Here is a 27,835-nt window from a genome sequence, read left to right as displayed (position 1 = left end):
CAAAAGTCAAATGTCTTTATTTTATATTAAAAAATTTGTACAGTTTTAGTTCCTATGTTTAAGAAAAAAAATCCCTAAAATTGTCATAATGTTTAGATCCACTGCAAACTGTAAAAACAAGCTTTTTATATATTAAAAAAAAGAATTTACATTTTACAATTTTCTACATGCATGCACAAGGTCTCAGCTCTGTAACCCAAAAAAAAGGAAAAAAAAAATCTAGATCCAACAGTGGAAAATTCTACATATACAATCTCACTTGGAAGGAACTCAAAAATTCCTCTTCCTTTCACACACAGAAGAACAAATCACAACAATCACACACCAGGACCGAATCCATCAGCAGATGCTGCCCCATGGGGAGGGCAGAGGAAAAAGAAGACAGACTGACAGGCACCACAGAGGGGCAAGGGAGCTCATCCGGGGCCAACAGAGAAGAAGAGAAGCACAAACTCTGGGAAACAAACGTTTCAGATGAGAAAGGATCCCAATGTCTCGGGACAGTTATTGTGTCAGGGTTTGCAACAGGACTGAGGTGGGAATGGGGAAGTGAAAAGGTAAGGGCTGACATGGAGGGGGGTGGGAAGACAAAAGGAGAAGCTAACGGGAAATAAACAAGAATAGAGAGAGCACGAAGAGTAGTTTAAGAGAAAGGGACAAATGGGGACGGCGGCAGAGTGGCGAGGTAGGTGAAGCACTGAGGCACAGCATCCTGGTGTGGAGGGAAGGAGGACCAGCCTTCCAAGGTGGTGAAAAGGAAGGTCCGGGAGGTGTGGTGGGGATGAGCTAGGATGCCATGTAGTCATAGAAAAGAGCACTGGAGAGACCCAGCCACAGCATCCCTGATGGTGGCATATGGGGCACGGGTGGTAATGGGTGGGCAACACCCCCACGGGGGAAGAAAGAGCAAATCCAGCATGTGTTGGGACAGGCAAAGTGGGGGACACTGCTCAGAGGGACTGAGTCAGCTGCACACCCCACAGCAGTTCACAGCATGAAGACAACTTCCCATATAGGAGAAGCAAAAGACAAACACAGCCATACACTTGACAATTCATCCTGACATTTCAAAAAATAATAATAACAATAATCAAAGAACACAAAGATACCACAGTTCTGACGCAAAGGACCAAAACACTACCATTCTCAGTCACAGCCCTTAGTGCTTAGAGAGAGAGTCGGGGGAAAAAAATGTCTTTTTGTTTTAGGAAAAGGGAATGAAAAAAATCACAGTGATTAAAAACATGGCAGGTTCTTAAAATAAACATTCCCCCGTCCCTAACCTAGGGCAGCGACTCTGATCCCAAATACTTGCCCTCTCCCCACCCCAACTCCTCCTCAAACCACACCACATCCCACTCCTGCCCACAAAGGCAGTGACCCCAACCACCATCCAGGCCCCATTTTCCAGGATAGTGAGGTATTTAGAAATGTGAGCGAGAAGGGACTCCTCTGAAACCAGGTCTTTGAAGAGAAGGAAAAAATACCTTCCCAGGACCCCCAGGACAGGATGTATCTCACTCAGGCTTATCCCCAAACCCACAGCCCCAGCCCAAGGCTGACCTCCAGGTGCTGCCTAGGTCAGCCCCATAATCCACCCAAGTGCAGACAAGGTAAGCACTGGCCGAAGAACCCTTCTCTAGTAAGTGGTGTGTGGAAAGATGTGCTTTTTCAGAAAGGACAGCAGGAGAAACAATCCCCAGGCTCCATCATGCCCGGGGCTGCCACGACACAGAGAAGAAGACTCCCTGGTAAGAGATCAACTGGGATCTTATCCCAGGGTGCACTCTGCAAGGCAAGAACCAATGGGTTTTCCAGGGGAAAGACGGGCTTCTAAGGGGGCATTGTGAGTTATTCTGAGGACTGGCCCAGGGGACTGCTCCAGCCCAGCCACCAGAATGCTCCCCAACATGGGTGCTGGCTGGAGGTATGTGAGTACTTCTTAGTTCTATCCCCCTTGGCTAAAACTACATAATTTAAGGGTGTCTGATCTAAAGGCTCAAATTTACAGTGAAAGTATTAGAAGGCCAGCAAATTTTGCTCAAGAATTCAGATTGGGTGCAAAGACTACGGAAGCTAAATGGGGTGAGGGGCTAAGTACCCATCAAGGGCAGTAATCTTGGTCCCTCACCCCAATACAGAGGAGACCAGAGCCCAGAAAACCAGGCAGTGAGGGAACAGGGGGGGACCCTGGCCGGCCAAGGAAAAGAGACCCCTGAGGCAAAGAAGTGGACTTAAGGCAGGGGATAAGGAGGGGCTGCTGGCTCCCCCCAAAAAAGAGATGAGGCAACAGGTCTCTGGAGCTGAGAGAAGAGACAGCAAGATTGGGGATGGCTGGTGAAGGAAAGAAAAACATTTGGCTGAGATCCCCAGGGTGGGTCAGGGTCTGCAAGCCACTAATTCTGTATAGGAGTCTACGTGGCATCCTTCACTGGGAAGGGGGAGACCCATCCCACCACGGTGGGAACACAGGTGAAGGAACTTCAGAGGGTAGGGGTCAGCGATGTTCATGGGGCTCTCTCCCAACCTTCCCCCAGGGGCTGCGCAGGAAAGACCCCTTGGAAGAAAGGTACTGTCTGTCCCCCAGGGCCCAGGAAAAGTGGTAACAGAGGGTTTCCATCTCAGTTTACCTGTGGTCACACGTGACCACACAAATCAGAAATGGAAGGTAGACATGTCAGGGTAAAGGATGGGATCTTCCCTTGCTCTGAGTATGTGTGGATGGGGGAGAGAGGCTCAAACAGCTGGAAGCAAATAACCCTGGCAGGGAGGCCCCGGACTCTGGGGCTGTGTAGGAGGATGCAGGAGGATCCTTGCCCAAGAACTCCGGCTTGGGGTGAGCAGGCAGGGGGAGCAGATCCACCTGCCGCCAGGAGGGCGCAGGTAGTGCTGCTCAGGAGTTTGGCACCGTGGCTCTCTGGAGTCAGATCGGAGCCCCCCAGAGAAACCCTTTTGGGGGCCGCTGGATAGAACTGCTTATAAGAACCTGGGTTCGAGAGTGGGGCTCAGGTGGGCCCTGTGCCCTTTCAGAAGAGACTGTCACCCGGAGAAAGGAGAGGGAGAGAGGCACTGGTTCCTGCAGGGCCGGGAGTGATACAAAAGTGAGGGGGGTGGGAGAAGGAGAGGGAATTTCCCAGGTACTGTTGACAGAAGGATGGTCTCTCCAGGTTCACATAGGGTAAATAAGGAAGAGGGGAGGAGACAGGTGGGGGGGTGGTTAATTCAAGTAGAAAAAAAAAACTAGAGCAAGAGGAAGAAGGTGGCAGGAACATGGCAGGGCCTGAGGGCCACGCCCCCACCACCCTCAGGAGCCCCCCGCGTCTCCCACTCCCCCTGCTGTTGCAGTCACACCGAGGTCTCAGACTGCAGCCTCATGACAAACTTGTGCGACTTGGGGTCCACAAATTCCTCGGAGAGTTTGAAGAATGGGACCTTCTTGGTGCTGACCACCAGGCTGAAGTCCTGGCGTTTCAAGAGGAAAACGATGCCATCCTTGAGCCCGTTGGTCACCGGCTCCTCGCTCACCAGTGTCCACTGTTTGGCCAGCCAGCGTTCCTTGTGGTACTGGATGGTGGGTCCAGCCGCCAGGTACCGCTCCAGGAAGGCCTGAGGAAGGGAGAAGGGACTTCACAGGAAGTTCTCCCTCCCACCCACCCACCCACCCTCCTTTACCCCTCGGGGGGTACAGCTTCCAAAGACCACCGAGATGTCCCCAGGCTCACTCTCTGCAAACGATCTCAGAATGTCAGAGCAGGAAAGGGCCTGAGATCATCTGCCTCAGACCCTAGTTTATCAATGAGGGATCGGGAGCACACGGAGGTGATACGGCTCAGTAGGGTCAGGGCTGGGACTCAGCTCTCCTGACCCCTCATCCCTGGCACCTGCTATGACCTGGGCAAGCCCTCCCTCGTCCTTCCTTCTTCTCCCTTCTGCTCGTATGGGTAACGTCCAGCAGGGCTGCACCAGCAGAAAACTAGAGGTGTCACAGTTAAAGTGCAACATGTTTAATCACCTGTTCCCCAAAGATGGCTCAGGGGATGCAAGTCTAGGAAGCTGGCCGTAGAGCTGAAGGGTGGGAATGGCTCAAAAAGAGCACAGTGCAAAGAACATCTTCTGGAGGTGAGGGAGGTAAAGGTGGGAGTTTGGATCTGAAAATTCCGGAACCCCTACAGAGATGAGAAATAGGTCTCAACCATTCCCAAAATGGTCCTGAAACTCCCTGTTCTCCTCACCACCTAAGAACTTTACCCCATGCAGAGATGGAGTGGATGGAGTACGGATGACAGAAGAGACTATACAGAGGTAGAGATGAGAGAGAGAGGGATGGAGGGTACGGAAGGAGGTGAGAGAATAAGGGAGAAGGAAGTGGAAAGGAAGGGGCCAGAACTGGGGAAAGAGGAAGGATGCCGGGGGCAGAATGGGCCTACCTTGGGTGTCATGTCGTGAGTGATGCAGAACTCAAGGTGCTGCAGGATGCTCTCCATGGTGTGGTAAGGCTGCTGCTTGGTGGTGCGAAGGTACTTCTGCATGGCACGGGCCATGGATGCGAAGATGGCCTGGGCTGCCTCCCGTGGGTCCATCACCTCCCTGGGGTTCTTCTGCTCCTCTTCCTGCAGCCGCTTAATGTGAGTGAAGGCCTCCTCCACGGCCACCACAAGCCTGGGGGACATGAGGAGTATGGACCAGACGCCAACCTCTCATCTTCCCCCCAGCTTCAGCCCTCCAGCAGCCTGAGCGAGGTCAGGCTTTTGTGCTCTCCCTGAAGCAATACGCACCCAACTGGAGTCAAGAACCAGGCTTTGGGGCTTCCCTGGTGGCGCAGTGGTTGAGAGTCCGCCTGCCGATGCAGGGGACGCGGGTTCGTGCCCCGGTCTGGGAAGGTCCCACATGCCGCGGAGCGGCTGGGCCCGTGAGTCATGGCCGCTGAGCCTGCGTGTCCGGAGCCTGTGCTCCGCAATGGGAGAGGCCACAGCAGTGAGAGGCCCGTGTACCGCAAAAAAAAAAAAAAAAAAGAACCAGGCTTTGGGGGCTGTGTGTGCGCATGTGAACATGCATGTGTGCAGCTGGGTAGATGGGGAGGGTCTTTCCCCCTCTAGGGATAGGAAACAGCTGTAGTGCTCAATGAGCTCAGCCCAGGGACCCAAGGAGGACAATCTAGTGTCAAACCCAGAGAGACAACTATGGATCAAACCCTAGAAAAAGCCTTCTTAAGACCCGCCAAATCACACTTCAGTGGGTGAAAAATTAATAGCTATAATTACATCAAAATGACAGATGTCTATTCAACCAGGACAGCATGGGCAACATTAACTAACACCTGGGGTGGGCAGAGGTAATGCAAAATATATGCTGCAAATCAAGAAGGAAGAGGTAAGAACAGCATAGAAAATGGGCAAAGGAGTGAACAAATAATTCGTAAGAGACCTGAAAGACTGAAAAAGAGATGAAGTAGTCACTGGATAGTAATCAGAGACTTAAAATGTTAATAAGATACTACTTATTCATCAAAATGGAAAAAATTAAGAAGATGACCGTCATCCAAATATTGGTCAGGATGGTGGAAGATTTCTCTGAGTACTCTGCGGTGATGAGATGCAACAAACCAGATATACACACAAGGGTGAATCTCAAAAATATACTGTTAAGGGGGAAGCAGGGAAAAGAAGCCAATTTACATTAAAAGCATAGAGACATACAAAACAATACCAGTATACCAGACATACAAAACAATACCAGTATCCGGAAACCCAGAAACCTGGGGACTTCAAGCAGCTTAGGATGGGATTCTGGGCTAAGTAAACGTGTGGATCTGTGTAAGTCTACCATGTCTCTGTTTATTCTTTTGCTTCCCCCAAGTGTCTCAGTAAAGTTTCTTTTGAAAAGATCCTTTTGACTCAGGATCTGAACCAAGGGAAACAGTTTTCTCCTAGTTACGACCAAGGTAATGGGGAAGGCAAGCGTCCCCTATGGTGGTGGCAGCACAGGAGATCCAAAGACCCTAGTCAGGGCAAAGGTAGAGGAGGAAGGGAACATCTCCGGTTTCCTTCCCACGAGGGCCTTTTCTGAGACAACTGGAGACTTCCTGGAATGTCACAGAAATGGAGCTGCTGACCTTCAGTCCACTACAGCCTCGTGTAAGAACAGGGTCAGGGCTACCTTTCTCCCTGGAAGTCTGGAGATCATGTGGGAGGAAGGGCAGAGTTCCATGACCCTCTGCTCCTCCTCCGTGGAAATCCCAACAGACCAAGGTGGGCCCTGGCAAACAGTAAGCACCAAGAAAGAATCTTCAGGCACAACTAGCATTCACATAACAATGTGAACAGGAAAAAAGGAGAAGTGAGGACAGCGTTTAAGAATTTACCAAGATATGGGCACTAGAAACTCATTTTTTTTCCCCCGGGAAATAAATGGATATTATTTTATTTTATTTATTTAATTTTTAACGTCTTTATTGGAGTAAAATTGTTTTACAAGGGTGTGTTAGTTTCTGCTTTATAACAAAGTGAATCAGTTATACATATACATATGCTCCCATATCTCTTCCCTCTTGTGTCTCCCTCCCTCCCACCCTCCCTATCCCACCCCTCCAGGCGGTCACAAAGCACCGAGCTGATCTCCCTGTGCTATTCAGCTGCTTCCCACTAGCTATCGGTTTTACATTTGGTAGTGTATATATGTCCGTGCCACTCTCTCACTTTGTCCCAGCTTACCCTTCCCCCTCCCCGTGTCCTCAAGTCCATTCCCTAGTAGGTCTGCGTCTTTATTCCCGTCCTGCCCCTAGGTTCTTCATGACCTTTTTTTTTTTTTTTTTTTTTTGGTTTCCATATATATGTGTTAGCATATGGTATTTTTTTGCAGGTAAAAATGTACCATCTGCTGAGCAAGCCTACAAGATCTACTGGAAGGAGGGCTAGTCTAGCCTCAATCTCTGCCATCGCCAGGGAGGCTCACATCCTTTAACAGTCCCTGCTCCACTGTGTAGGCAGAATTCAAATGCCCCGTCCACTTCCATCAGATGCCCATCCCCTGGTTATCCGATAATCTCGGTACTGGGCTTCCCTGGTGGCGCAGTGGTTGAGAGTCCACCTGCCGATGCAGGGGACACGGGTTTGTGCCCCGGTCCGGGAAGATCCCTCATGCCGCGGAGAGGCTGGGCCCGTGAACCATGGCCGCTGGGGCTGCGCGTCCGGAGCCTGTGCTCCGCAACGGGAGAGGCCACAGCAGTGAGAGGCCCGCGTACCGCAAAAAAAAAAAAAAAAAGAAAAAACCAATAATCTTGGTACGTTTTGCAGATGCAATGAAAGTGCTGAGTCAGCTGACTTTAAAATAAGGAGATTATCCTGACAGGTCTGGTCTCATCACATGAGCCCTTTAAGAGCAGGGTTTTCTCTGGCTGGTGGCAGAAGTCAGAGACAGACCTGGTCTTGCTGGCCCGGAGGAAAAGGTGAACTGCCTATGGGTCCAGGTGACAAGGAACTGATTCTGCCAACAACCAGTGAGCTTGGAAGGGGACTCAGGCTCAAATGAGAGTCATCTTGATTTCAGCCCATGAGCCCTGAGTGGAGGGTCCAGCTCACCCGTGCCTGACCCATGGGACTGTGAGACAATCAGTGTGGGGTGTTTGCAGTACCGGGTTCATGGTGATTTATTAAGGCAGCAACAGAAAGCGAATGCACACACCCCACCCATATCATCAGCAGTTACAGAAGCCGATGGTCTTCCTCTCCCCAGCCTATCCACACCCAAGAGCCCCCAGCAACCCCTCCTCCCCCAGGGACCCACCTGGCCCTCCTCTTGCGCACCCTCCGCTCATGCTCGGCCTCCTCGTAGTAGTACTCGTTGTGGCTGTTGTCCCGCCTCCGGGCCGCTGCTGCAATCACAGCCCGGGACTGGCCCGTGGAGTTGTTGGTGCTGTTTTCTGCACAGGAGCAGGAGAGAGAGGGAATGGCCACTTCAGAGCGTGGCCTCCTTTCTCGCTCCAGGAAGTCTGGAGCCAGCAACCTGACGCATCCAGAGGAAGCTGTGTCCACCCCCCAGCAACACCTCCCGTTCCCAACCCTCCTGGCCGCGTCTGGGAGAGGCCCACAGGAAAGCAACAAGGAAGGCACCAGAGGGCAGGAGTCCCGCACATGTTCCGCCCCAGTGCAGGAGGTTCTGGGGCTCAGAGAGCGAGGGCTTAGGACCAGGGCTGATGAGCAGACGCAGAGGAGCCAGATTAAGGGGACGCACCGTAGCATAAAGGGACAGCAAGTAGAGTCAGCAGCTAAGACCAGCCACCTGGAGTTAAGGGAAATGACAGAACAGAAGGGGCTGGGACACGGGCTGGGGAAAGGAGAAAGCAAGGGAAGAAGGGGGAAAGAGAAACAGGAGGCAGGAACTTGGGAATCCTGCTTGGGAGGAGACCAGGAGGCCGAGGAGCAGGGCCGCTCACCCTCTCCGAGGGAATACACCTTGAAGCCAGACACTTTCTTGGCCAGGACGGACTTGGGCAGGTTGAGGAGGGCAGGGTTGTAGACAGGGAAGTCATGGTAATACTTCTCCAGGATCCACACTGCCACGCGCTGGATGCTGTGGGGGACACGGCAGGAGGGGGAGGGAGAACGGACAGACAAGGGGCGCAGGGGGAGGGACACATCAGGGCAGGTTGGCAGGGCAGGAGAGGACAGAGGGCAGGGACAAGTTGCTTCCAAGGAGCCTGGCTCAGGGCCTGAGGTCTACTTACCAGGCTCCCAAGCCTTCCCCAGGGCTGGGCCTGCCAGTCCTTCCCTGCCGTGCTGAAGCCCAGGGGAGAAAGGGCATTGGGCCAGGGTCCCCAGCCAAGGATCACTTCCTCCCCTCATCATTCTCCCCTCAAGATTCCCTGCAGGACCAGGAGGTGCTATTGATGCTCTGGATGGCCAGGGCGGGCATCCTGCCCACAAGTTTAGGGGGGCTGAAGAACTCTCCTCATTATCTTTTCCTCTGGGGGGGAGTCCCTCCTCTGGCCAGCTCATCTCTGTGACCACTGACTGAGTGCCCTCAAGAGGCTGTGCCTCCGAGAAAGAGCTAGAAACATGATTCCAAAAAGCCCCTGTTCATGCCCCAAACCTTTATCCTCTTTGGTCCATCCCTCTCTAAGATCCCCGATCTCTAACTGTCTGTTCATCTATTCATTCCCAACTCCTGACTCCCGCCTTACCTGCTCCAGGACCCTTAGCCTGACAAATGCTGTTGAAAACCTAGGATGTGCAGAGTACGCAACTCCGTCCCACACAGCCCTCCTAACCCGTCCCTTCCAGCCCCACCATCACACCTCCTACCCTACGGTCCTCTCAGCCTCCTCCCCAGGCCCGTCTGCCTGCCCCGACGCGCCCATACCTGAGATGGCCCACGTTGTAGAAGCGGCTGGCCCCGTCGGTGGAGCGCACGACCTTGAGCGTGAACTGAGGCTGGAGCTGGCGCAGCTCCAGGAGGACCACGGCCAGGTAGTGCACGAAGAGCAGGGCATCTACCAGCGACACGGCAAACTGCACCACGCCCTGGTAGCTGCGCTCGCGGGCGTCCAGGATGCGCACACCGTAGAAGAGCCAGTAGGAGACAACAAGCAGGAAGACGAGTACCATGAGCAGGGCACGCAGCACGAAGACACGGGGCAGAGAGGCCTTGGGCCGGCGGAAGAACAGGGCCCAGCTGCCCAACAGCAGGATGAGCAGCTTGAAGGCCACGGAGATGAAGAGGCCCTCGCAGGCCGTCCCGCACGGCTCCAGCTCCTCCCGCCACAGCAGTGGGGGCAGCAGCAGGAAAGCCAGCGGCGTGAGGAAAGACAGCAGGGCCAGCGTGGCCCCCGCCGCCACGCCCAGGTGCCGGGAGCAGTCCAGCGGGACGCTGTCCTCCATGTCCTTGGCGATGCGCGTGAGGTCATCATGGGAGATGCTGTGCTCCGAGGTGCCCGTTACTACTGTGGTCGTCTCCCCCCAGTTGTCGTCCTGCATCAGGAGAGGCCGCAGCAATGTGGGGAGAGGAGGAGGAGGCAGGGACACAGGAGAAAAGGTGAGCGGAGAGAAGACAGAGAGCAAAGCAGGGAGAGGAGAAAAGAAGGTAATCAACAAACATGCGGCCATCAAAGTATTTACTGAGCTCCATGACATGCCCAAGCCTGGCCTCTGCAGAGATGGGGCATCTGAGACCTGGGCCCTGTGGGAGCTTCATGCCATCAGCCAGACAGCAAAAAACTACCCATGTACCCTCAGAGCAGAGGGTACAAGACAGATGCCAGGGAGCCGCTCAGCCAGAGACTGGGATCCGAGGTCAGACTCTCCAGGCAAAGCGGGCAGGCTCGAGCAGGCCACCTGCAAGGCCAGGATAAGCAACAGGTACCTATCCTCCAAGCACGGAGAGCCACTCAAGGTTTCTGGTTAAGGGAGTGACCTGACAAAGGCAGCGTGGTGAAGAGAAGAGGACACCGGGAGGAAGGGTCGGGGAAGGTGAGTGACTAAGGAGGGGCATGTGAGACGCAGTGCGGACTCGGGGCCACTCTGGGTCTCTGGTCCGCCTGGCTGGCTCTATTGGGCCATCTGAATGCCCACCACACAGGGGCTGCCTGTTCCCGGAGGCAAGTGGGTGGACAGGCTGAGGTCCCCTGGTGCCCTTCTGAGTGTGGTCCACTCAAGCTGTTTCTCTGCAGGGGCCGGATGCCGTCCCTCAGAGGAGCCCCAAGGCCACCAGTGGTCATCCGTGCCTACACCCTTAACTCGTGGACAGTCTGGGAATATGGAGTCACATTTTGACACCCAGGGGATTCAGGCTACAGGACAGAGACACAGAACGGGGAGTGTAGGAGACTGCCTGGCAGGGTCAGCGACCAGGGGGTGGAAGAATCTCCTCCCCGAGGAAAGGAGAAGAGTCTGACCAGAAGATGGAAAGTGGAGGCGCTGCCTGCTCTCAGCTCAGGGAACCCTGATATGACCCTCAGTCACACTGCCTGGGCACTCCAAGCGTCAAGGGCCTGGGGAATCGTCAACAACAGGAGCTGATCAGGTCTCAGGGTCATTTCAAGAATTCAGGAGGCCAGGTCTCTGGGAGAAGATGGGATTGGGAAAGAGAGAGAAAGAACATTTCCCTCAGGTAGTGATCTGCTCCCAAGACCCAGGAATCCCCAGTGTCAGTCACAGAGATGTCCTGTGAAGTCTCCAGCCCCCTAAGATGCTCCCAAGAAGAAAGAAAAGGAGGAATGAGACGTGGACAACCTCACAGTCAACTCAAATCCTGCCTCTGCCTTCTGCCCGCACTGGGTTCTGCCCCCTGACCTCCCTGCCAGGTGCACACAGTGGGCCAGAGAGGCTAGACCAGGAGCAACCTGCTCAGCCCTGTCCCAGAGAACTCTCTTGCAGAACCTCCTCCGTCTCTCCAGGCTCACTTCTTCTCCCTTCCCTTTCTCCATCGACTCCTCCCACCTACCCTAAGACCAGAGGTGCTATTCTAGAGTCCGACACCAGAGAGCGCTGGAGTGCCCATGCCTTTAGGCTCAAGGAGAACTCAAGGCTGCCACACCCCCAGCCCCTCCCACTCCAGATTCCCAACCCCCTAACTGGCGGGCCTGAGCCCAGAGGAGCCAGGCGATTCCCATTACACAGCCCAAGTCACATGGGTCATAAAGACGAAAGAGGCTGCTGCTTCCAAAGGGATCTCTGAATTCTACTGAAATTCTACTGCATTCTACTGAAACAAGGTCCTGGCTTGGGACACTTGGCAGAAGTATGACACAAGATGCCCTCCCTGATCTGGTCTCTGTCGGAAGACACCAGGTTTCCAGGCCCTTCCCCTTTCTCATGGACCTCTAACTTCTCCAAGGATCAGTCTGGAAAACACCTGGCCTAGACCTCATCCCCCTGACGCTCACCCGCTCATCCCCTCTCGTGGACTCATTGTCCAGCAGGGGCTCCCCTGGAGCCTGGATCGTTACCGACTTGTCCCCACGGCTCCCGTCTCGGCTCTTAGAGCGGTGTCGGTCCCGACGGTCCCTGCAGCAGGAGGCCAGGGGAACAGGCACATGAGGTCAAGGGGAGGACCCGGGTTTCTCCGCAGCCACCCCCAGTCCACCACCCCTGTGCATGCTTCCACCCCTCCCCCCCACCTGCGTCACGCCCCACGCACACCCACCTGTGCTTGCGGGAGCTGCGGGAGTGGCCCGACTTGTAGGAATACCCTGAGTACTGGGACTCGGTGTCCATGGCGTCTGAACGCCGCGCCTTGTAGCGCTCCAGGGCCACAGGCTGGGGCCTTTTGGGGGGCCCCACTGCCACCTCCTTTAGCACCGACTTCTTCAGGCCAAGGGGCACCTTTAGAAAATCAACCGTCACCCTGAGGGACTCTATTTTGCTGGACGGGTGGGCTGGTCTCAGAGAAAATCAAGCGGCCGTCCTGAGGAGAGGAAGCAGCTGATTAGGGGGGAGCCGGAGCTTTCCGTGGGGTCAGAGTGGAGAGGAAGGCCATCCCCAAGAGGCGTCTGTGGGAAGCTCAGGGCAGCCTTGCCACTACCTGAGAATATTGCACCCAGCTTCCTGCTCTGTCCAGTGGGCCCAGTTCCTCCTGCCCTGCCTCCTAGAAAGAGCACCCCCAGACTGTGCCCAGGGCACAGGGGTGGGGGAAGAGGGCCAGCAAAGGCCACCCAGAATGACCCAACACTGGACCCCCTGCCGGGGAGAACCAGGCAATGCTTTCCTATTCTCAGCCAGGAAAGCTAAGACTTGGAGAAGGCACGTTCTGGCCAGGCCAACTGGTTGGCCCAGTGGAGACCATAGCAGGAGGCAGCTAGCTCTGCCCAGAGGCTGCCCCAAGCCTCTCCTTCTCTCCCCTCATCTCCTCCCGCTCATAAGTTCTGAGTGTGCCCACAGGGGACTGCCTGTGGCTGCTTCTCCTGGCATCCGCTCCCCAGCATCTACGGCAAACACACCCACAGTTACTGCCAGGTCAAGTTGGCGGCTCCCCCTGAGGCTGTGTGTGTGTGCGTGTGTGTGCTTGTGTGTGCTCACAAAGCGGGGGTAAGGAATGGAAACTACGGATCACGTGGTGGGGGGCAGGAGGAAAAGCCGGGTAGAAATCATTCTCTGACAACCTAACATCCTGAACTAGGCAAGGTCATGAGCTTACCGAGGGGCAGCATCTTTCTTCTATACTTTCACCTTCTAATTCTGCAGGGAGAAGGACCTCTCCTTCTCGCCTCCTCTCTCACGCTCAGCCAAATCCTGCTCATTCCTCAGAGCGCAGCCCCTACCCCCTCACGAAAGCCCCCCCTCCCCCAGCACCCAATGTTACATCTTCCCCTCCAACCCCGACCCCACCATCATCATCCCCGCGCACTGAGCAGTCATTTCCTACCTTCACTCGCTGAGTCACCAGCTCTTGCTTAGGCTCCTTCTAGGAACCATGTACCCTGCTAGGCCCTGGGTACAGTGGTGAAAAGACCCTGAGTTCACAATCTAGCGGGGCAGGTGCACGCTAAACAAGTAAACGGGTGAGTATACACGACTAACTACATCAGTGATGAAAGGAGAATAATGAGGACAGTATGACAGGCAAGTCTGGGGAGCGGGGCTCGTTTAAACTGAGTGGTTCCAGAAAGCAACAGCCAAGCCTGAAAGAGCACAGGAGTTAAGCAGGCAGAGCGGAGGGCAAAGCCTGCAGAGCTCAGAATCCCCCGTGGAAGGCCAAAGGCAGTAGAGTTGGGTGGACCAGTGGAGCCGGAGCTGCGGAAGGGAGAGGGCAGTGGAAGGTGAGGCTGAAGAGGTGGCCGGGGTCCGGCTTATTGCAAACTCCATGGGTCAGGGGAAGAGCTCATGGGAAGCCTGCAAAGGGTTTTAGCTATGCAGGTATGGACTGGAGAGAGGAGAAAGCAGAAGTAGGGAGATGAGTAAAGAAGCAACTACTGGGCTTAACCTCGTGGCGCAGTGGATAGGAGTCTGCCTGCCAATGCAGGGGACACAGGTTCGATCCCTGGTCAGATAAGATCCCACATGCCGCGGAGCAACTAGGCCCGTGCGCCACAGCTCCTGAGCCTGCGCTCTAGAGCCCGCGAGCCACAACTACCGAGCCTGTGCTCTAGAGCCCGCAAGCCACTGCTACTGAGCCCGTGTGCCACAACTGCTGAGGCCCACATGCCTGGAGCCCATGCTCCACAACAAGAGAGGCCACCGCAGTGAGAAGCCTGCACACCGCAATGCGGAGTGGCCCTCGCTCGCCGCAACGAGAGAAAGCCCGCGTGCAGCAACGAAGACCCAACGCAGCCAAAAATAAATAAATAAAATTAAAATTGAAAAACAAAAAAGCGACTACAGTGGTGAGGCTTGGATGGGGCAGAGCAGCAGAGGAGATGGGAAATAGTCACTTTTGCGACATATGTTGGTGGTAGGACCAACAGGACTTAATTGGACTGCGTGAGGGGGAGGGGAACGTCAAGATCTCTGGCCTGAGCAAGAGAGTAGGTGGTCGTGCCATTATTAGGTGGGAAGACTGGGGAGGAAGTTGGTGAGTTCTGTTTCCAGTGTGCTGAGTTCATGGCTGTGAGACAGGCTGTGGAACAGGCAGCTGGTGTCAGAGGAGCTGGACTCAGAAAAGAGTCTGAGCTGGAGGTATGGATGGCGTGCAAGGTTAAGGGAATGGATGAGATTACCCAGGGAGAGGGTTAAATAGGGGGTCCCTGAGAACTCCAATATGTAAACGTGTCCGAGGAAAGGGATCAGGCAAAGGGGCTGAGAAGGCAAGGCCAGAGGAGCCTGGAAGCCAGAAGAGTGGCTGTCATGCAGCCAAGAATTAGAGCGTTTCAAGGTAGGAATAAAATCAGCCGGGTGCTGCCAGAGGTCAGGTACGTTCATTTGCTTTATGTAGTTGTTAACTTTTCTCCAGCTGAACTGAACCATCAGTAACTTGAGAATAAGAACTACGATTGATACATATTTGTATCTACCGCCTTCCCATGGGCAGATAGCAAGTAACTAATACCCACCTGACTCTCAGGGAAACTGCAACGACTGTACGGAGGTGAAATCAATGCTAAATCCATTCATTTATCCTCCTAACAGAGTTACGTGGAGGCACTCCACGGCCTAGTGATGTCTGTCAGTAGCCCCATGTCAAGGCAAGTGTGTGACAGAAACATACTTAGGAAAACAGAGACACAGGACCTTAACCCACCCTAAACCTTTCTAAAAACCTTTGCTACAAACAAGGCCCTGTTCATCTCCCTGTCTGTTAATTACATGTTGGGCTCCACTACCCTGTCTCCCCCAAGAACCCATTCTACTGGTCTAGTCCCTGATACAGTCCAGACACATCACCTGCAGCTCTCTTGCTGTGGTTCAGCTTATTCTTTCTAGTCATCCTCCTAAAAATTGAATTTCACCAGGAGGTTCAAAGAGAGCTGGGTTACAGAGTGAGACAGGTGGAGAAATAAAGACGAAAAGGACTGCCATGGACTCCAGTCCAGACAGAGACACCAGAACCCAGACTCTCCATCTCCCCAGCCTGAATTCTCATGTCTGCCTGAGCCAACAGCAAAAAGAGCCTGGGGTTTGCAGCCAAGTGTCTGAATTCCAAGCCTAACTGTCCCACTGATGAGCTGTGTGACCATGTGCAAGTTACTTAACTTCTCTGTGCTTGGCAGCCTGGTAGGCTCATTGGTAAAATAGGGAAAATGATACACACCTCGTGCGGTTGCTGTACGTATCCTGGGGGTAAAAGAAGTACTTTAATAAACTGCTCAGCAAGTAATAAGTTAAGCAATTAATACACTCTGGCTTCAGGATCATTCCTACTCTAATCCCCAGATGCTTCCTCTGAGACCTGGGAAAGAGGTGGTATAAATAAATCCTGCTGCTTGTACAACTAAAGTCACACACACACACACACACACACACACACGCACGCGCGCACGCGCGCGCGCGCGCACACACACACACACACCAGACCAGAACCACCACTTCAAACACACCCAGGAGGGAAGCTGATGCCATTGTACTTCCCCTACAGATAAATTTCAAACCAGACAAGGGTGCCAGTCCCCTCCCAGCCCTTTGTTCTAAGCTGCCCTGGCCTAAAGCTCCCTACCTTCCTCCCAGCTACTCATTAAAGACCCAACATAAACCCAGCTCCCCTGGCCTGCTTCTCCCACCCCTACCAACCCAACTCAAGGTGCCCAGAAAGCACCAAAACATGCTCCTTCCTCCCCTACCAAAGAGAGGGGCCAAAAATGAACCCAATTTCTGAGGCCCTTGCCTGCTGTCCCCTCAAATACCCCAGGGAACTAATCCAAGCACTGGAGAGGCTGTGGGGAAGGATGGGAGGTGAGCAAAGAGAAGGGCAGAAGTTCCCCTTGTTTAATCGGTCTCAGGAATCAGGGGTTTGGAGGGTCTCCCGGGTGGGCAGCGTTCCCAGGGAAGAGAGTGGGGGAGGGGATCGCTGGATGAGATCAACAAGTGGAAATGTGGGAGGCATGACAGGACTGGGAGGGAAGTCCAGACTTGCTGCAGGGCAGGGAGTGCCCTGGTTTGGGGGGTGGGAGGCTGTAAAAGGGAATGTGTTCCATTGCTTTTCACCTTGCCCCCACCCCACCCCAGACACACAAACACACTCACCCGGTCCCCTGCTCAAACCAACCATGGATTATCTGGGGTTGGCCAGAGAGGAGAGTGGGAGGGAAGAGAGCGGCCGTCACAAAAAGGAGACCCTTCTCCCCTCCAAAGGCCTTTCAGAAATAAAATTAATGGAATGTGTCTCAGTATCATCCCAAGAGGACTGGGAGGAGGGCTGGGGGGGGAAATGTGGGGGCTTTTGTCCCTGCTGCCCAGCTTCTCCCACATTGATCACCATGGCAACCAAAGCCCCCTGTTGCCTAGGTGATGGCAGCCAGGTCCTGGAACCCATACCCAGCATCCCAAGCGAGAGAGGTTATAGAGGTGGGGGGGTAGGGACAGAGGGGGAGAGAATGGGGTTTCTCCTCTGGCGGCCCCAGCTTTTGTATGAGCTCTGGGATCGGGTTTCTTCAGGAAACAATCAGAGGCCTCTGGAAAAAATACACTCAAAACCCGGCAACAGGCAAAGGGAGTAAGGCCCTGGGTGGGGTGGGAGGCATCGGAGGGGTTTGTGTTGGCCAAAAGTCAGACCAAGACTAGCCCCTTCCCCACTGCCCCACTCAGAGGAGCAGCCTAGGCAGACAAGGCCTCGGACACAGACGCAGGCAGCCCCACGCGAGGCGCGTGCTGAGGACCAATGACCAGACGGCCGCCGGCGTGGTCACCACCTCCCCCTGCTGCTCTAGCCCGGGGCTATCCCACCACCCAGTCCCAGCTCCTTTCAGGCCTGGGGTGGGGAAAGGAGGCAGAGACAGGACCCAGATCGGGCTGGCGGAAGGAACTGTGGGAGCAGGGCAACCAGGTAGAGAAGAAGGTGGGGAGGGGACAGAACACAAACATGCACTCAGAAAGGGCGCCTGCAGTTCCTCGTCCTTACCGAGGACAGGGCTGGGAGTTCCAGACCCGAGGCGCAGCGGAAGGCGCTTGTGTGGGATTTCAGAATGCACTTCCAGCTGGAGGGGGGAAGAAGATAAGAAAGAGGACAGGAAGCCAAAAGTTTTCATCCTACAGGAGCAGTGCTCCGATAGGGCCAGTTTTTAAACAAATGGCCTTCCTCTCCTCAGGCCAGGATGGGGAAGGGTGGTCCTGCCTGGATGCAAGGTAATGGGCATATCACCTCTTTAGACCCTTCCTGCAGAGGAGTCTGTGGACCCTTGCCCATTAAAGGTCTCTGATTCCTATAATCTTCAAAAATACTTAAACACTGTGCTGTACATCTGAAACTAACACAACAGTGTAAGTCAACTATACTTCAATTTTTTTGAAAAGGTCTCTGATTCCTACACAAGAGCCTAAGTCTTACTGCATGTGCCCTGCACCCTCTTCCCCACTACAAATCATGGGAGGTGTGGACGTGTGGGCCCCCAGCCCCATGGCTCCCTAAGCTTCACCTACCACTGCCTCTGTCCAAGGATATCAATGTGAGTTCCACCCAAAGTGCTGGATGCCCACCCTCCTGGGGGGCACCAGAAGTCCCATCTCCCAGCCCAGTATCCAAGGAGCTAGATGTCTGCCCAGAGAGACCAAGCACCTTGCCAAGACATCAGCTAGTGTGAGGGAGAGCAGATTCCAAGTCACAACTAACTGTCCCACTTGGTTTCTCCTCTTTGCCACATCACTCCCTGAGTTTCACGGATGTGCTCAATCCAGGCCGCCCTGTCAGACACTGGTAGAGGCAGGAGGTGTCCGATGTGGGAGGAAAATGCAGCACCTAACAAGCTCCCAGGGAGGAGAGGGAGGTTCCAGAACCTCTGACTGTGCCCACATCGTTCTCCACGCCCCCCACCACCACCACAGGAGGAGACAGTGGATTGACCCACCCAACTCTCGGTAGGTCCCAGCACTAAGCTAGAAGAGGCCTTCCAGGTGCACCCCCAAGTTTTACAGATAAAAAGGTAGGGCCCAAAGAAAGAAGGGTGCTAGCTCATGGTACTACATCCGAGGCAGCCCTTTCTGGCCTCCACTGTTAGAAAGACCTCACTAACACTGTTGACTCTGAGGCATGCTCCTCTTGGAGTGAGACCAGGTTCCTCCACGACACTCTTCCTGGACTCTGGTTCCTGGAATAGCCAAGACTATAAGATGGCCAGGACAGGAGAGAATTCACTGGCTCCTGCCCTACCCCCTCTTCCTCAGTGACAAAGGGACAGAGACTAGACAGGCCTAAGCTTGTTGAGACAGTTGAGACTGAAGAGCCCCTTCCCCTGTAAGGGCTGGTTTCTGCCTCCACTCACCGACCACTCCTGACTGAGGATCTCAGTGTTCCTTCCTCATTCCCATCCAGCCTTGCGCCACGGACGAGTCCTGCATCCCAGGAGGCCCATGCTGGGTTCTCCCTACCACGAAAAGAACTAAGGCACAAAGTGGGCCAGGACCAGCCCCAGGCCCTAGACCAAAAATGGGGTTTTGCCCCCCCCATTCCTGTACCCTGAAAAAGGCCCCTGTGTCCTTAAGTGACAGCGCTGTCCAGGAGGTCAGAGAGAACAGCTGGATCTCAGTGGGCTGAGGGCTAGGAAAGAGCCGGAAGCAGATGTCCAAAAGCTGGCACCACGCCCCGCCCCTGCCCTGTTAACGGGCACTCTCCCAGGACGGCCCCAGACATGAGCTCACCCTCCTTAGAGCCCTGGGGCAGGGGGCAGGATCCCTCTCCTCACTGGGCTGAGTAGCAGGGGCAGAGCCGTGCTTGGGTCATGCAGACAGTCTATGCTTCCAGAGCAGCTGTTCACCACCAGACCCCAGTGCAAGGAGCACAGCCGGGGAGGGCCCATGGACTGGGCTCCCGGCCAGGATACCTGAGCTTGCATTCTAACTGCAAAGGAGCTAGGGAAGCCACAACCAAGCCCTTCTCCACCTACTTCCTTAGTTTCTCTCGATCTAAAGCAGAGGGGGAGACTGAGGACCCTCCAAATCCACAGACACACTTAAGCACAGACACAGGCACGTGTACACCTCGTATTCCCCCTCTGAAACCTGGAATGGCTCCTGCCTGCCCCGCCCAGCTCCACCCACCCTGGCCAGGCAGGTTCTGTAAAGACCTGCTCTGCTTTCTCTCCAGCACGCCCACCCCCACCCCGGCTCTCAGAAAGTCCCTGCCCCCAATGCACTGCACACAAGTACATGCATGTTGCACACACACCATAGCGCTGCATTCCCTGCCTCCCCCAGACCCATTCCCAGTCGGTCTGGAAAGGAACACTGGGCGGGAGGAAGGAGTGCTCGGTAGAAGGGGCCAGTAATCCCTTTGGCATCTGTCCCAGGTGGAAGCCAGAGGGGAGACAGGATGCTAAGCTGGGGAGAAGGTAGCCGGGGCTTCTAGATGCCTGGATGCTCTGTTAAATTTTCACCAATGAGCAGGCCCCATAATTCCCACCCGCCAGGCTCTGAGCTTCTTCCTCCCTCAGCTAGGGCAAAGGACCGGCCCCTACGTGCCCACCACATAAGCTGCGGAAGAGCCAAGAAGAAAAATAGGCACCTTGAGTTGTCCTCAGGGACAGGAGAAGGTGGACAACGGGAGGCGGGCAAGCCACGTTGACCCAGAGGCCAACTCCTGTGCGCTCCACATGCCCACCCTCACGGAAAACAAAAATGCCTCCGCCTCTTCTTAGCCTACTGTCCTAGGTGGGCCCCACCTGTCCCTGACCCCAAGAGACCTTCAAAGCCTGCTCACCCAGCGCCCGCCTCGTGGGGAGGGGGAGCGAGTAGAAAGCAGCCCCTCGGGATGAGGAGTCAGCCGACCTTAGGTCTGCACGTGGACCGGGACAGCTGTGACTTGCGGATCCTGGCAACAAAGGTCGGTTTGTGTGGGGAAAGCAGTAGGGAGGGCCTAAGGGTGCAAGACGCCGTGTGACTCGGGGTGCGGGTGGCAGGCCTGGCTCTCCCTGGGTCTCCCCGTTCTGAAAACCTTCTCCTCCTGCTTCACTCCAGGGCCTCTGACCTGGTAAATCAGCCGGTTCTTATCTAGGAAAACCGAGCCAGCTGAAAGGCCCAAGCACCAACCAACCCCCACTGTCTTGACAAACCCACCACCTGAGGTTTTCACTCTTTCTGAGGAGCCTCAACATCCCCCACCCCTTAAATCTGCCACCCCAATCTTGGAGTAAAGCAGGGGACAAAAATAAGTGTTTCTGTTCACACTCGGTTGCTTTCCAAGTTACTGCATTCACACCTCGGGCTCAGCACCTGTTCCTGTGTACCTCCACTCACCCTAAAAAGCCAGAGCCCCCTCCCCAGACCCTCACACACAGACACACTCTCTCTGCTAGCCAGAATGGGGGAGCCATGAGCTCTCTGGTGAAACTCTCTGGGGTCTGAGGGATATTGTTAGGGCGTTGCTGGAAAACTCTACAGACAACTAGGGCCAGGCCCTTCCAATCAAAACAAGACTCCATGGGTTATGGTGGCCGGAGCCCCCACGTGTGAAGTGACCCAGCAGACAGGAACAGGCCAGCCCCCCGGGGATGTTCTGCCCAGGTGGCAGGCCTGCCCCAGGCTGTGACAACAAGGTGCTCCTCCTAGGAGACCCCATTCCTCCAGCAGACTGACACCCTCCCTCAAGGGTAGAGTTCTCTACTCCTCAGGCTGACATCTGGACTCATGTCTGCTTTTCAGGAGGTAGGGGAATTATTCAAGTTCGAGATGAAAGGCAATAATGAACAAAACCTGAACTAAATGAAATGAGAGGAGGGAAAGGTGGAAAGAGCACTTTGGGAAACGGAAGAGAAACGACATCAGATAGACCTAGCATAGCCTCTGAGGAGCTATGTAATCTTAGATGAGTTGCTTGCCCTCTCTAAACCTCAGTTTTCTTATCTGTAAAATGGGGATAATTGTGCCAACTTCAGAAGGTCGAGCGTTCAATGAAATAATGTATACAGAATATCACGGAGTCAAGTATGTAACAGATGCTCAATAAAATGTTAGTTTCCACCTCTTTCTACTATAGAGGGTGCACAGCCAATCCCCTTCACTCCCTGTTCCCATAACCTCATTGTGAGAAGTAAGACCCCACCCAGAATAAGATGGAAACAACACTTTGGCTACAGTGCTGGCCCCAGCCCCCAAATGACGGTCCCTCTCTAACTTAGAGCACACCCAGGTCTGAGAGAGCAGCCAAAACCCCTCATCACACTCTCTGCCTCTTTCCTCAGGGGCTCCTGGATCCTCCAGCCTCTCTCTTCCCCTCCCTCCTTCCACATTTACAGTGAGGCAGGGCCTGGGCTCTAATCACCTCCTTCTCTCCTGCAGGCGCTAAGCTCAGCTGTGTGTGGAGTGGCAGGAGAAGGGGGCCCCAAGCCTCCCGCCCCACTCCAGCCCCCAACTTCCCACTCTCCCCTCTCACTGCCCCACCCTGATTACCAGGAAATCCTCAGCTCTGCTGATTCTAAGCCCACTTCTCCCAAACCCGTTCCCAGCTGTCATGTCTGTAATTACCAGCCTTGCCAGGGGCATCAGACAAGCACAGCAACACCTAATTTCCAAAGGGCGCCACCACACAAGGCCTCTGCCTCCTACTCTGAACCAAGCAGTGTGGAGAAAGGGATGGAGAGAGTCTTCCTGACCCACCTCATTTCTCTCCACATCACAAGACAAGAGGTGACAGAAGGTTGCCCAAGGGCTTCCCTGGTGGTGCAGTGGTTGAGAGTCCGCCTGCCGATGCAGGGGAGGCGGGTTCGTGCCCCGGTCCGGGAGGATCCCACATGCCGCGGAGCGGCTGGACCGGTGAGCCATGGCCACTGGGCCTGCGCGACCGGAGCCTGTGCTCCGCAACAGGAGAGGCCACAGCAGTGAGAGGCCCGTGTACCGCAAAAAAAAAAAAACAACAGGGAAGGCTGCTGGGGAACGAGTGTGAGTAGGATTTACTCCCAGGCCTTTTCCTTCACCTCTGCTACCAAAATCTCCCCATGAACAGGGTTACCCACCTGGAGAGCGTGAGAGAAATTTCAGGTCAATTCAGAGAGAGGGGAAGTCAATGCCCAGTAAAACAGGAAGACGGGTACCCACAGGGATGAGGGCAGATGCATACTGGAGGGAGCTGCCCAGGAAAGAGGAAGAAAGAGCAAGTTTTAAAAAGTCCCATCTGCGACCCAGACTCTGAGAAGAGGCAATAAAATATCCCAGCCTCTCCTCTCCCTAATGCCTCCATCCCCAGCCAACCACAAAGGACTTCATTTTATAGGCAGGGAAACTGAGGCCAAAACCCCAGTTAATACTTCAAGATCCAATAACACCAGCAGCATGTGGCTCACCAGCACCCCGGGTTCCTTCTAGCTCATGCTCAGCCTCTAACTGCAGCGCCCTCCCCAGGCCCCTCCCTGCCTGCCTAACTCATCCTTTAAATCCAGCTAAGGTTGGTCCACACAGTGGAATATGATTCAGCCACGAAAAGGAGTGGAGGTGTGATGCTACAACGTGTATGAACCTTGAAAAAATTATGTTAAGTGAAGGAAGCAAGACAAAAGGTCACACATTGTATAATTCCATTTACATAAAACATCAGAACAGGTAAATCCATAGGGACAGAATGCAGATTGGTGGTTGCCAGGGGCTGGGAGGTAAGGAATGGGGAGGATACATTAACTTGTATCCTTAGTGGGTACAGGTTTCCTTTTGGGGACAATGAAAGTGTTTTTAGATAGAGGTGGTAGCTGCACAACACTGTGGGTGTACAAAGTGCCACTGTTCACTTTAAAATGACTAATTTTAGGGAATTCCCTGGCGGTCCACTGGTTAGGATTCCGCACTTTCACTGCCAAGGGTGCGGGTTCGATCCCTAGTCGGGGAACTAAGATCCCACAAGCCGCACGGCGTGGCCAAATAGATAAATAAATAAATAATAAAATGGCTCTTTTTTTTTTTTTTTTCCCCACACCACGCGGCATGTGGGATCTTAGTTCCCCGACCAGGGATCGAACCTGCACCCCTTGCAGAGTCTTAACCACTGAACCACCAGGGAAGTCCCTGAAATGTCTAATTTTATGTGATGTGAATTTCATCTCAGTTAAAAAACATCCAACTGTGCTCGCTTCGGCAGCACATATACTAAAAAATTGGAACGATACAGAGAAGATTAGCATGGCCCCTGTGCAAGGATGACACACAAATTCGTGAAGTGTTCCATATTTTTGAGAGGCCTGCGTACCACAAAAAAAAAAAAATCCAACTAAGGTCACATCTCCTCCAGGAACCCTCCCTGACACCCATGCCAGGACCAAGCACTCTTGCTCTTCTGGTGGCCTCCTGAACACACCTCCATACACTACTCACTGGGTTACAGTGAATTGGCATGTTTATGCACATTTTCCCTATGAAAGCCAGTCTTATTCACCCCTCCATCCCTTGTGCTTCACACAGCACCTGGCAACTAGTAGGCAGTGCCCAATATGGTCTGCCAGAAGAAGTGCAGAACCAAGGCCTAGCTCTCCTCCCCAACCCAGAACTCACTCCTTTAATAATCATCAGTCAGAACCCAAACCATTCCAGCTAACGTTTACTGAGGGCTTCCCAAGTGCCAGGCACCGTGTGAAGTACTCTCTATATATTACTTCATTTAATGCTCATAAACCTAAGAGGTAGGGCCTATTATTAACTCCATTTTACAGGTGAGGCTTCAAAAGTTATCTACTCTATCTGAGGTCTCAGAACTAGGAAATGGCCAAACTATAATTTAAGAGCAGGCTAAAACCCAGGGAAGGAGGCCACTAGAGGTTCCTGGAGGAAGGCCCAATCTGGGGAGAGAGGATAGTGCCTTTTTTTTTTTTTTTTTTTTTGGTAAATATTTATTTATTTATTTGGCTGCGCCAGGTCTTAGTTGCGGCAGGCGGGATCTTTGTTGCGGCGTGCAGGATCTTTTAGTTGTGGCATGTGGGTTCTAGCTCCCTGACCAGGGATCGAACCCGGGCCCCCTGCACTAGGAGCACAGAGTCTTAACTGCTGGACCACCAGGGCAGTCTTGAGGATAGTGTCTTAAGACATCTAAGAGGCTGAGGAATAGGTTTTAAGAACCTGCCCAATGTCACAACACTATTAAGCACTAATTCCAGCCAACTCTGCTGGACGCTTCCCTTTGGCCTCACAGTGTGGGGAGCTGCTCAGGGAGGAATACCAAGGAAAACTGAAGACCCTCAAGCTCAGGGGATGATGGGCATCCCAGATCTCTTCACTGTTCCCCACAAAGCTTCTGTTAGTCAAGTTGATCCCCCTCTAACTGAAAGGACCTCTTGGAAACCAAGTAAGCAGATAAAAGTCTGTCCTGCTCTAGGGACAGGGAAGGGGGCCCTTCCTCAGATCTCGAAAGAGCAGAGAAGCAGAGGGGGCACACCAGAGAGGCCGGCCCCAGAAGAATTAGGGGGAGAGAGGGCAGAAGCAAGACAATGGGGGAGGAGGGGGCAACGCGGCCACTAGTTCCAGTATGAAGTACTTTCAGAGGCGGCCTTTCCTAATGTCTGACCACAAGTCCTCTCCTCCTTGGAAGAGCCCCCCAACACACACCAGTATAATACATCATGCATGCAGTGAGAGGCCAGGAGCAAACAAGGTACCCTGGAAGGTACCCCAGAGCACACCATCCTAGATGCAAGAACCTCACTCGCCCTGGGAACCTTACCCATCAGATAGGTGTCAGGTTTGGGGCAATCATGCATTTTTTTTAATCCAGTCTTTTCCTTCTCTGCCCCACCCCTAGTCCCAACATTTTCTGCTCTTAATCTGGGGGCTTAAGAAAGGTGGGGAGCCCTGAGGGCTAAAGAGGGAACATTCCAATTGCACATGCCCATTAGGAACTCCCATTAGGGAATTACCCAGAGACCCTAATGGGCCTGTGCATTCACAGCCTCAGCTCCTAAAACTGGGTGCCTCGATCTAACCTCTGGCAGCAAAAGGAAAATGACTGAGAGTGAGATGGGCAAACAAGGCATGCATCCCAAAGATGGCCAGCCCCTTCTCTTCATCCCAAAAGAGAAAGAATGAAAGAGAGAGAGAGAGGGAAAGAGACAGAGAACGTAGATGCTGCTTCTCTGGGGACAGATACATCCACTTCCCACCGCACCATCATGACGGTGAGTACAGCCCTGGATGAGTGCCTGCCCCTTCCCCACCACAGGGACAACTGTCCTCCTGGCAAGCTCAGCCCCTATTCCTCACCCTGAGACCTGGTCCCAGACCACAGCTCCATCCCAATCATGCTTCTCACCAGCAAAAAGAAAGTGTGATAAACCACACAGACACACCTGCAGACACTCCTGAAGAAACACCCTCCACTGCCCTCCCCAGAGCTCCCATGCTATCTTCTCAACCCCTTCCCTTCCCTTGGGAAGGGAACCCAAGATGTTACGCACCGGCTCTCCTTCCTCCGGCCTCCATCCCATACCAAAATCCCAGACTCCTCGGGAACTATAGGATCCTAGAGGCAGGGCAGTTTGTGGACTCTGAAACAGCAAACTCCAAGATGGCTTTACAAGAAAACTGTGGCCTGAGGGGCCTGAACTTGGGCTGGGAAGCCAAGAATGTAGCCTCTCCAAGCACTAGAACCCTATCTATAAGGTGGAATAAGAGGATGTCCCTCTTTTTCTTCTCCCTGACTCCTCCAATCCCCCAGATTCCTCTAGGACTACAACCTGAACCCCTGTTCCCTATTCCCCACAACACACACCCTTGTCCAAAACAGGCACCTCATAAAATGGCCCACTCACTCCCACCCATAGGTCTCAGATACTTAAGGCACTACCCTCAAAACCAGGGCAGGGCCATCCAAGAAGCCTCAGGATCCTCCAGGCAGCCCTCCTTTGGGGCTCTCTGCCAGGAAAATCTGCCTGCAGAGGCAAGTGGCAGTACCCCCAATACACACTCAGAAATACACACACCACCTGTATGTGGTGTGGCAGGCACACGCTGGTACTTATCTATCAGCACAGGTTTTACACACAAGAGAACACATTCACTCGCATCCCTTTCCAGTACACAGATGCACACACACCTATCCAGGTATGCCCCATTCTGCCCCACACCCACCTTCCTCAGTACCTGTCTATCTCTTTCCCATAAACCCCCACCCAGTTCACACACATAGATACACACCCCTTCCCCACAGTATACCCATAAATACATATCCAAACACACCACAGATACATGGTCGTCTCCTCCCTGGGTGCACACACACTCAGGCACAGAAAAACACCTTCATCACCAAACCCACCTGCAGGAACACGCAGCACGTCAAGGTGCACACACACACAAAAACAAAGAATCATGCACACTGATGCTCCACTAAGCCTTTAAAACTCACCAATGCAGAGCCCACAGCCCCTGAAATGGGTAAATATGAGTGGAGACAGGGATGCCGGCGCCTGTCCTCTGGGCCCCGATAGATAACACAGTGCCCGGGTCTCTGGCCTCCATCCCCATCCTCGACCTGCACGAACACCCCCTATACTCTCCTCGGGCGGGTCTCCCCAGACTCCACATCACACCCTCAGTGCATACCTGCCCCCGGCCCTCCCCACACTTCTGAGGTGTGTATGCACCCCTAAACACCCTCGCCTTCCAACACCTCCAGATTTCGATCCTTCCACTGCCTCTCCCCCCACCTCCAACACACACTCCCAGCCTTTGACTTCAACCGGCTCCCCCGGTAACATTAAGGCCCCCGCCGGGCGCCGGGCCCCGGGCCCAGGAAAGTCCCCGGCTCTCCAGGCCCGGGCTCCGCCCCCTCCCCACGCGCCCCTTCCTCTCCCCAAAGTTGGGGGGCACTCTGCTGTGCAGTGGGGGAACGGACCGGAAGGGGGTTACCCCGCGCCCCCCTTCCCCCATACGCCACCCCACTCGCTGGGGGACTGGGCACCCCCTGGCCCCTTGCATGACTGTCCCCTTTTCTGTTTCCTTTTTTTTTTTTTTTTGCAAACTTTGCCCGCGCCCCTTCGGCCCGGCACTCACCAGCCGCTGCGAACTGCCGGGTGGGCTCCGCCGGCGCCCCACTCGGTCCGGCGCCTTTGTATCCGCAGCGTTCCGGGTCGCTACGAACTCCGCGCTCCCGGACGGGCAGCGCGGACGATGGGGGGGTGTAGAGGGGGGCTCCTGAGTCTGGTCGCCCCCTCTCCGTCCCAGATCGCAGTCTCTTCCCCCTCAGGGCCCCAGGGGCAGGGGGCCGGGGGGAATGCGGGGCGCTTAGGCTCCCATGGCGGGACCAAGGATCAAGGAATCAGGGATCAGGAATCAGATCGGGAACCGGCGGAGGAGGG

General features: G+C 54.2%; 1 protein-coding gene and 1 non-coding gene across 4 annotated transcripts; one reads left to right on the top strand and one right to left on the bottom strand.

The window, feature by feature from the left end:
• Positions 1-27,835, bottom strand: VANGL2 (VANGL planar cell polarity protein 2). Of its 3 annotated transcripts, none has more exons than XM_067728347.1 (9): positions 27,531-27,835; positions 22,523-22,635; positions 12,139-12,399; positions 11,879-11,999; positions 9,358-9,965; positions 8,432-8,568; positions 7,783-7,918; positions 4,428-4,659; positions 1-3,606 (listed from the first exon to the last, which is right to left on the bottom strand). In XM_067728347.1, the coding sequence occupies exons 3-9, from the start codon at positions 12,207-12,209 to the stop codon at positions 3,346-3,348; spliced, it is 1,566 nt and encodes a 521-aa protein (XP_067584448.1). In that variant the 5' UTR covers positions 12,210-12,399; positions 22,523-22,635; positions 27,531-27,835; the 3' UTR covers positions 1-3,345. The 3 variants fall into 3 exon arrangements, with proteins under 3 accessions (XP_067584448.1, XP_067584449.1, XP_067584447.1); XM_067728348.1 differs by lacking the exon at positions 22,523-22,635 and adding an exon at positions 15,679-15,701; XM_067728346.1 differs by lacking the exon at positions 22,523-22,635.
• Positions 23,619-23,727, top strand: LOC137220414 (U6 spliceosomal RNA). Its single transcript, XR_010941703.1, has one exon. It is a non-coding gene; the product is annotated as a U6 spliceosomal RNA (small nuclear RNA).

Source organism: Pseudorca crassidens, chromosome 2, assembly GCF_039906515.1.
Source record: "Pseudorca crassidens isolate mPseCra1 chromosome 2, mPseCra1.hap1, whole genome shotgun sequence".
Taxonomy (NCBI): Eukaryota; Metazoa; Chordata; class Mammalia; order Artiodactyla; family Delphinidae; genus Pseudorca; species Pseudorca crassidens.
Note: the sequence above shows the minus strand (reverse complement) of the source record. Positions and strands in the feature narration are given on the sequence as shown.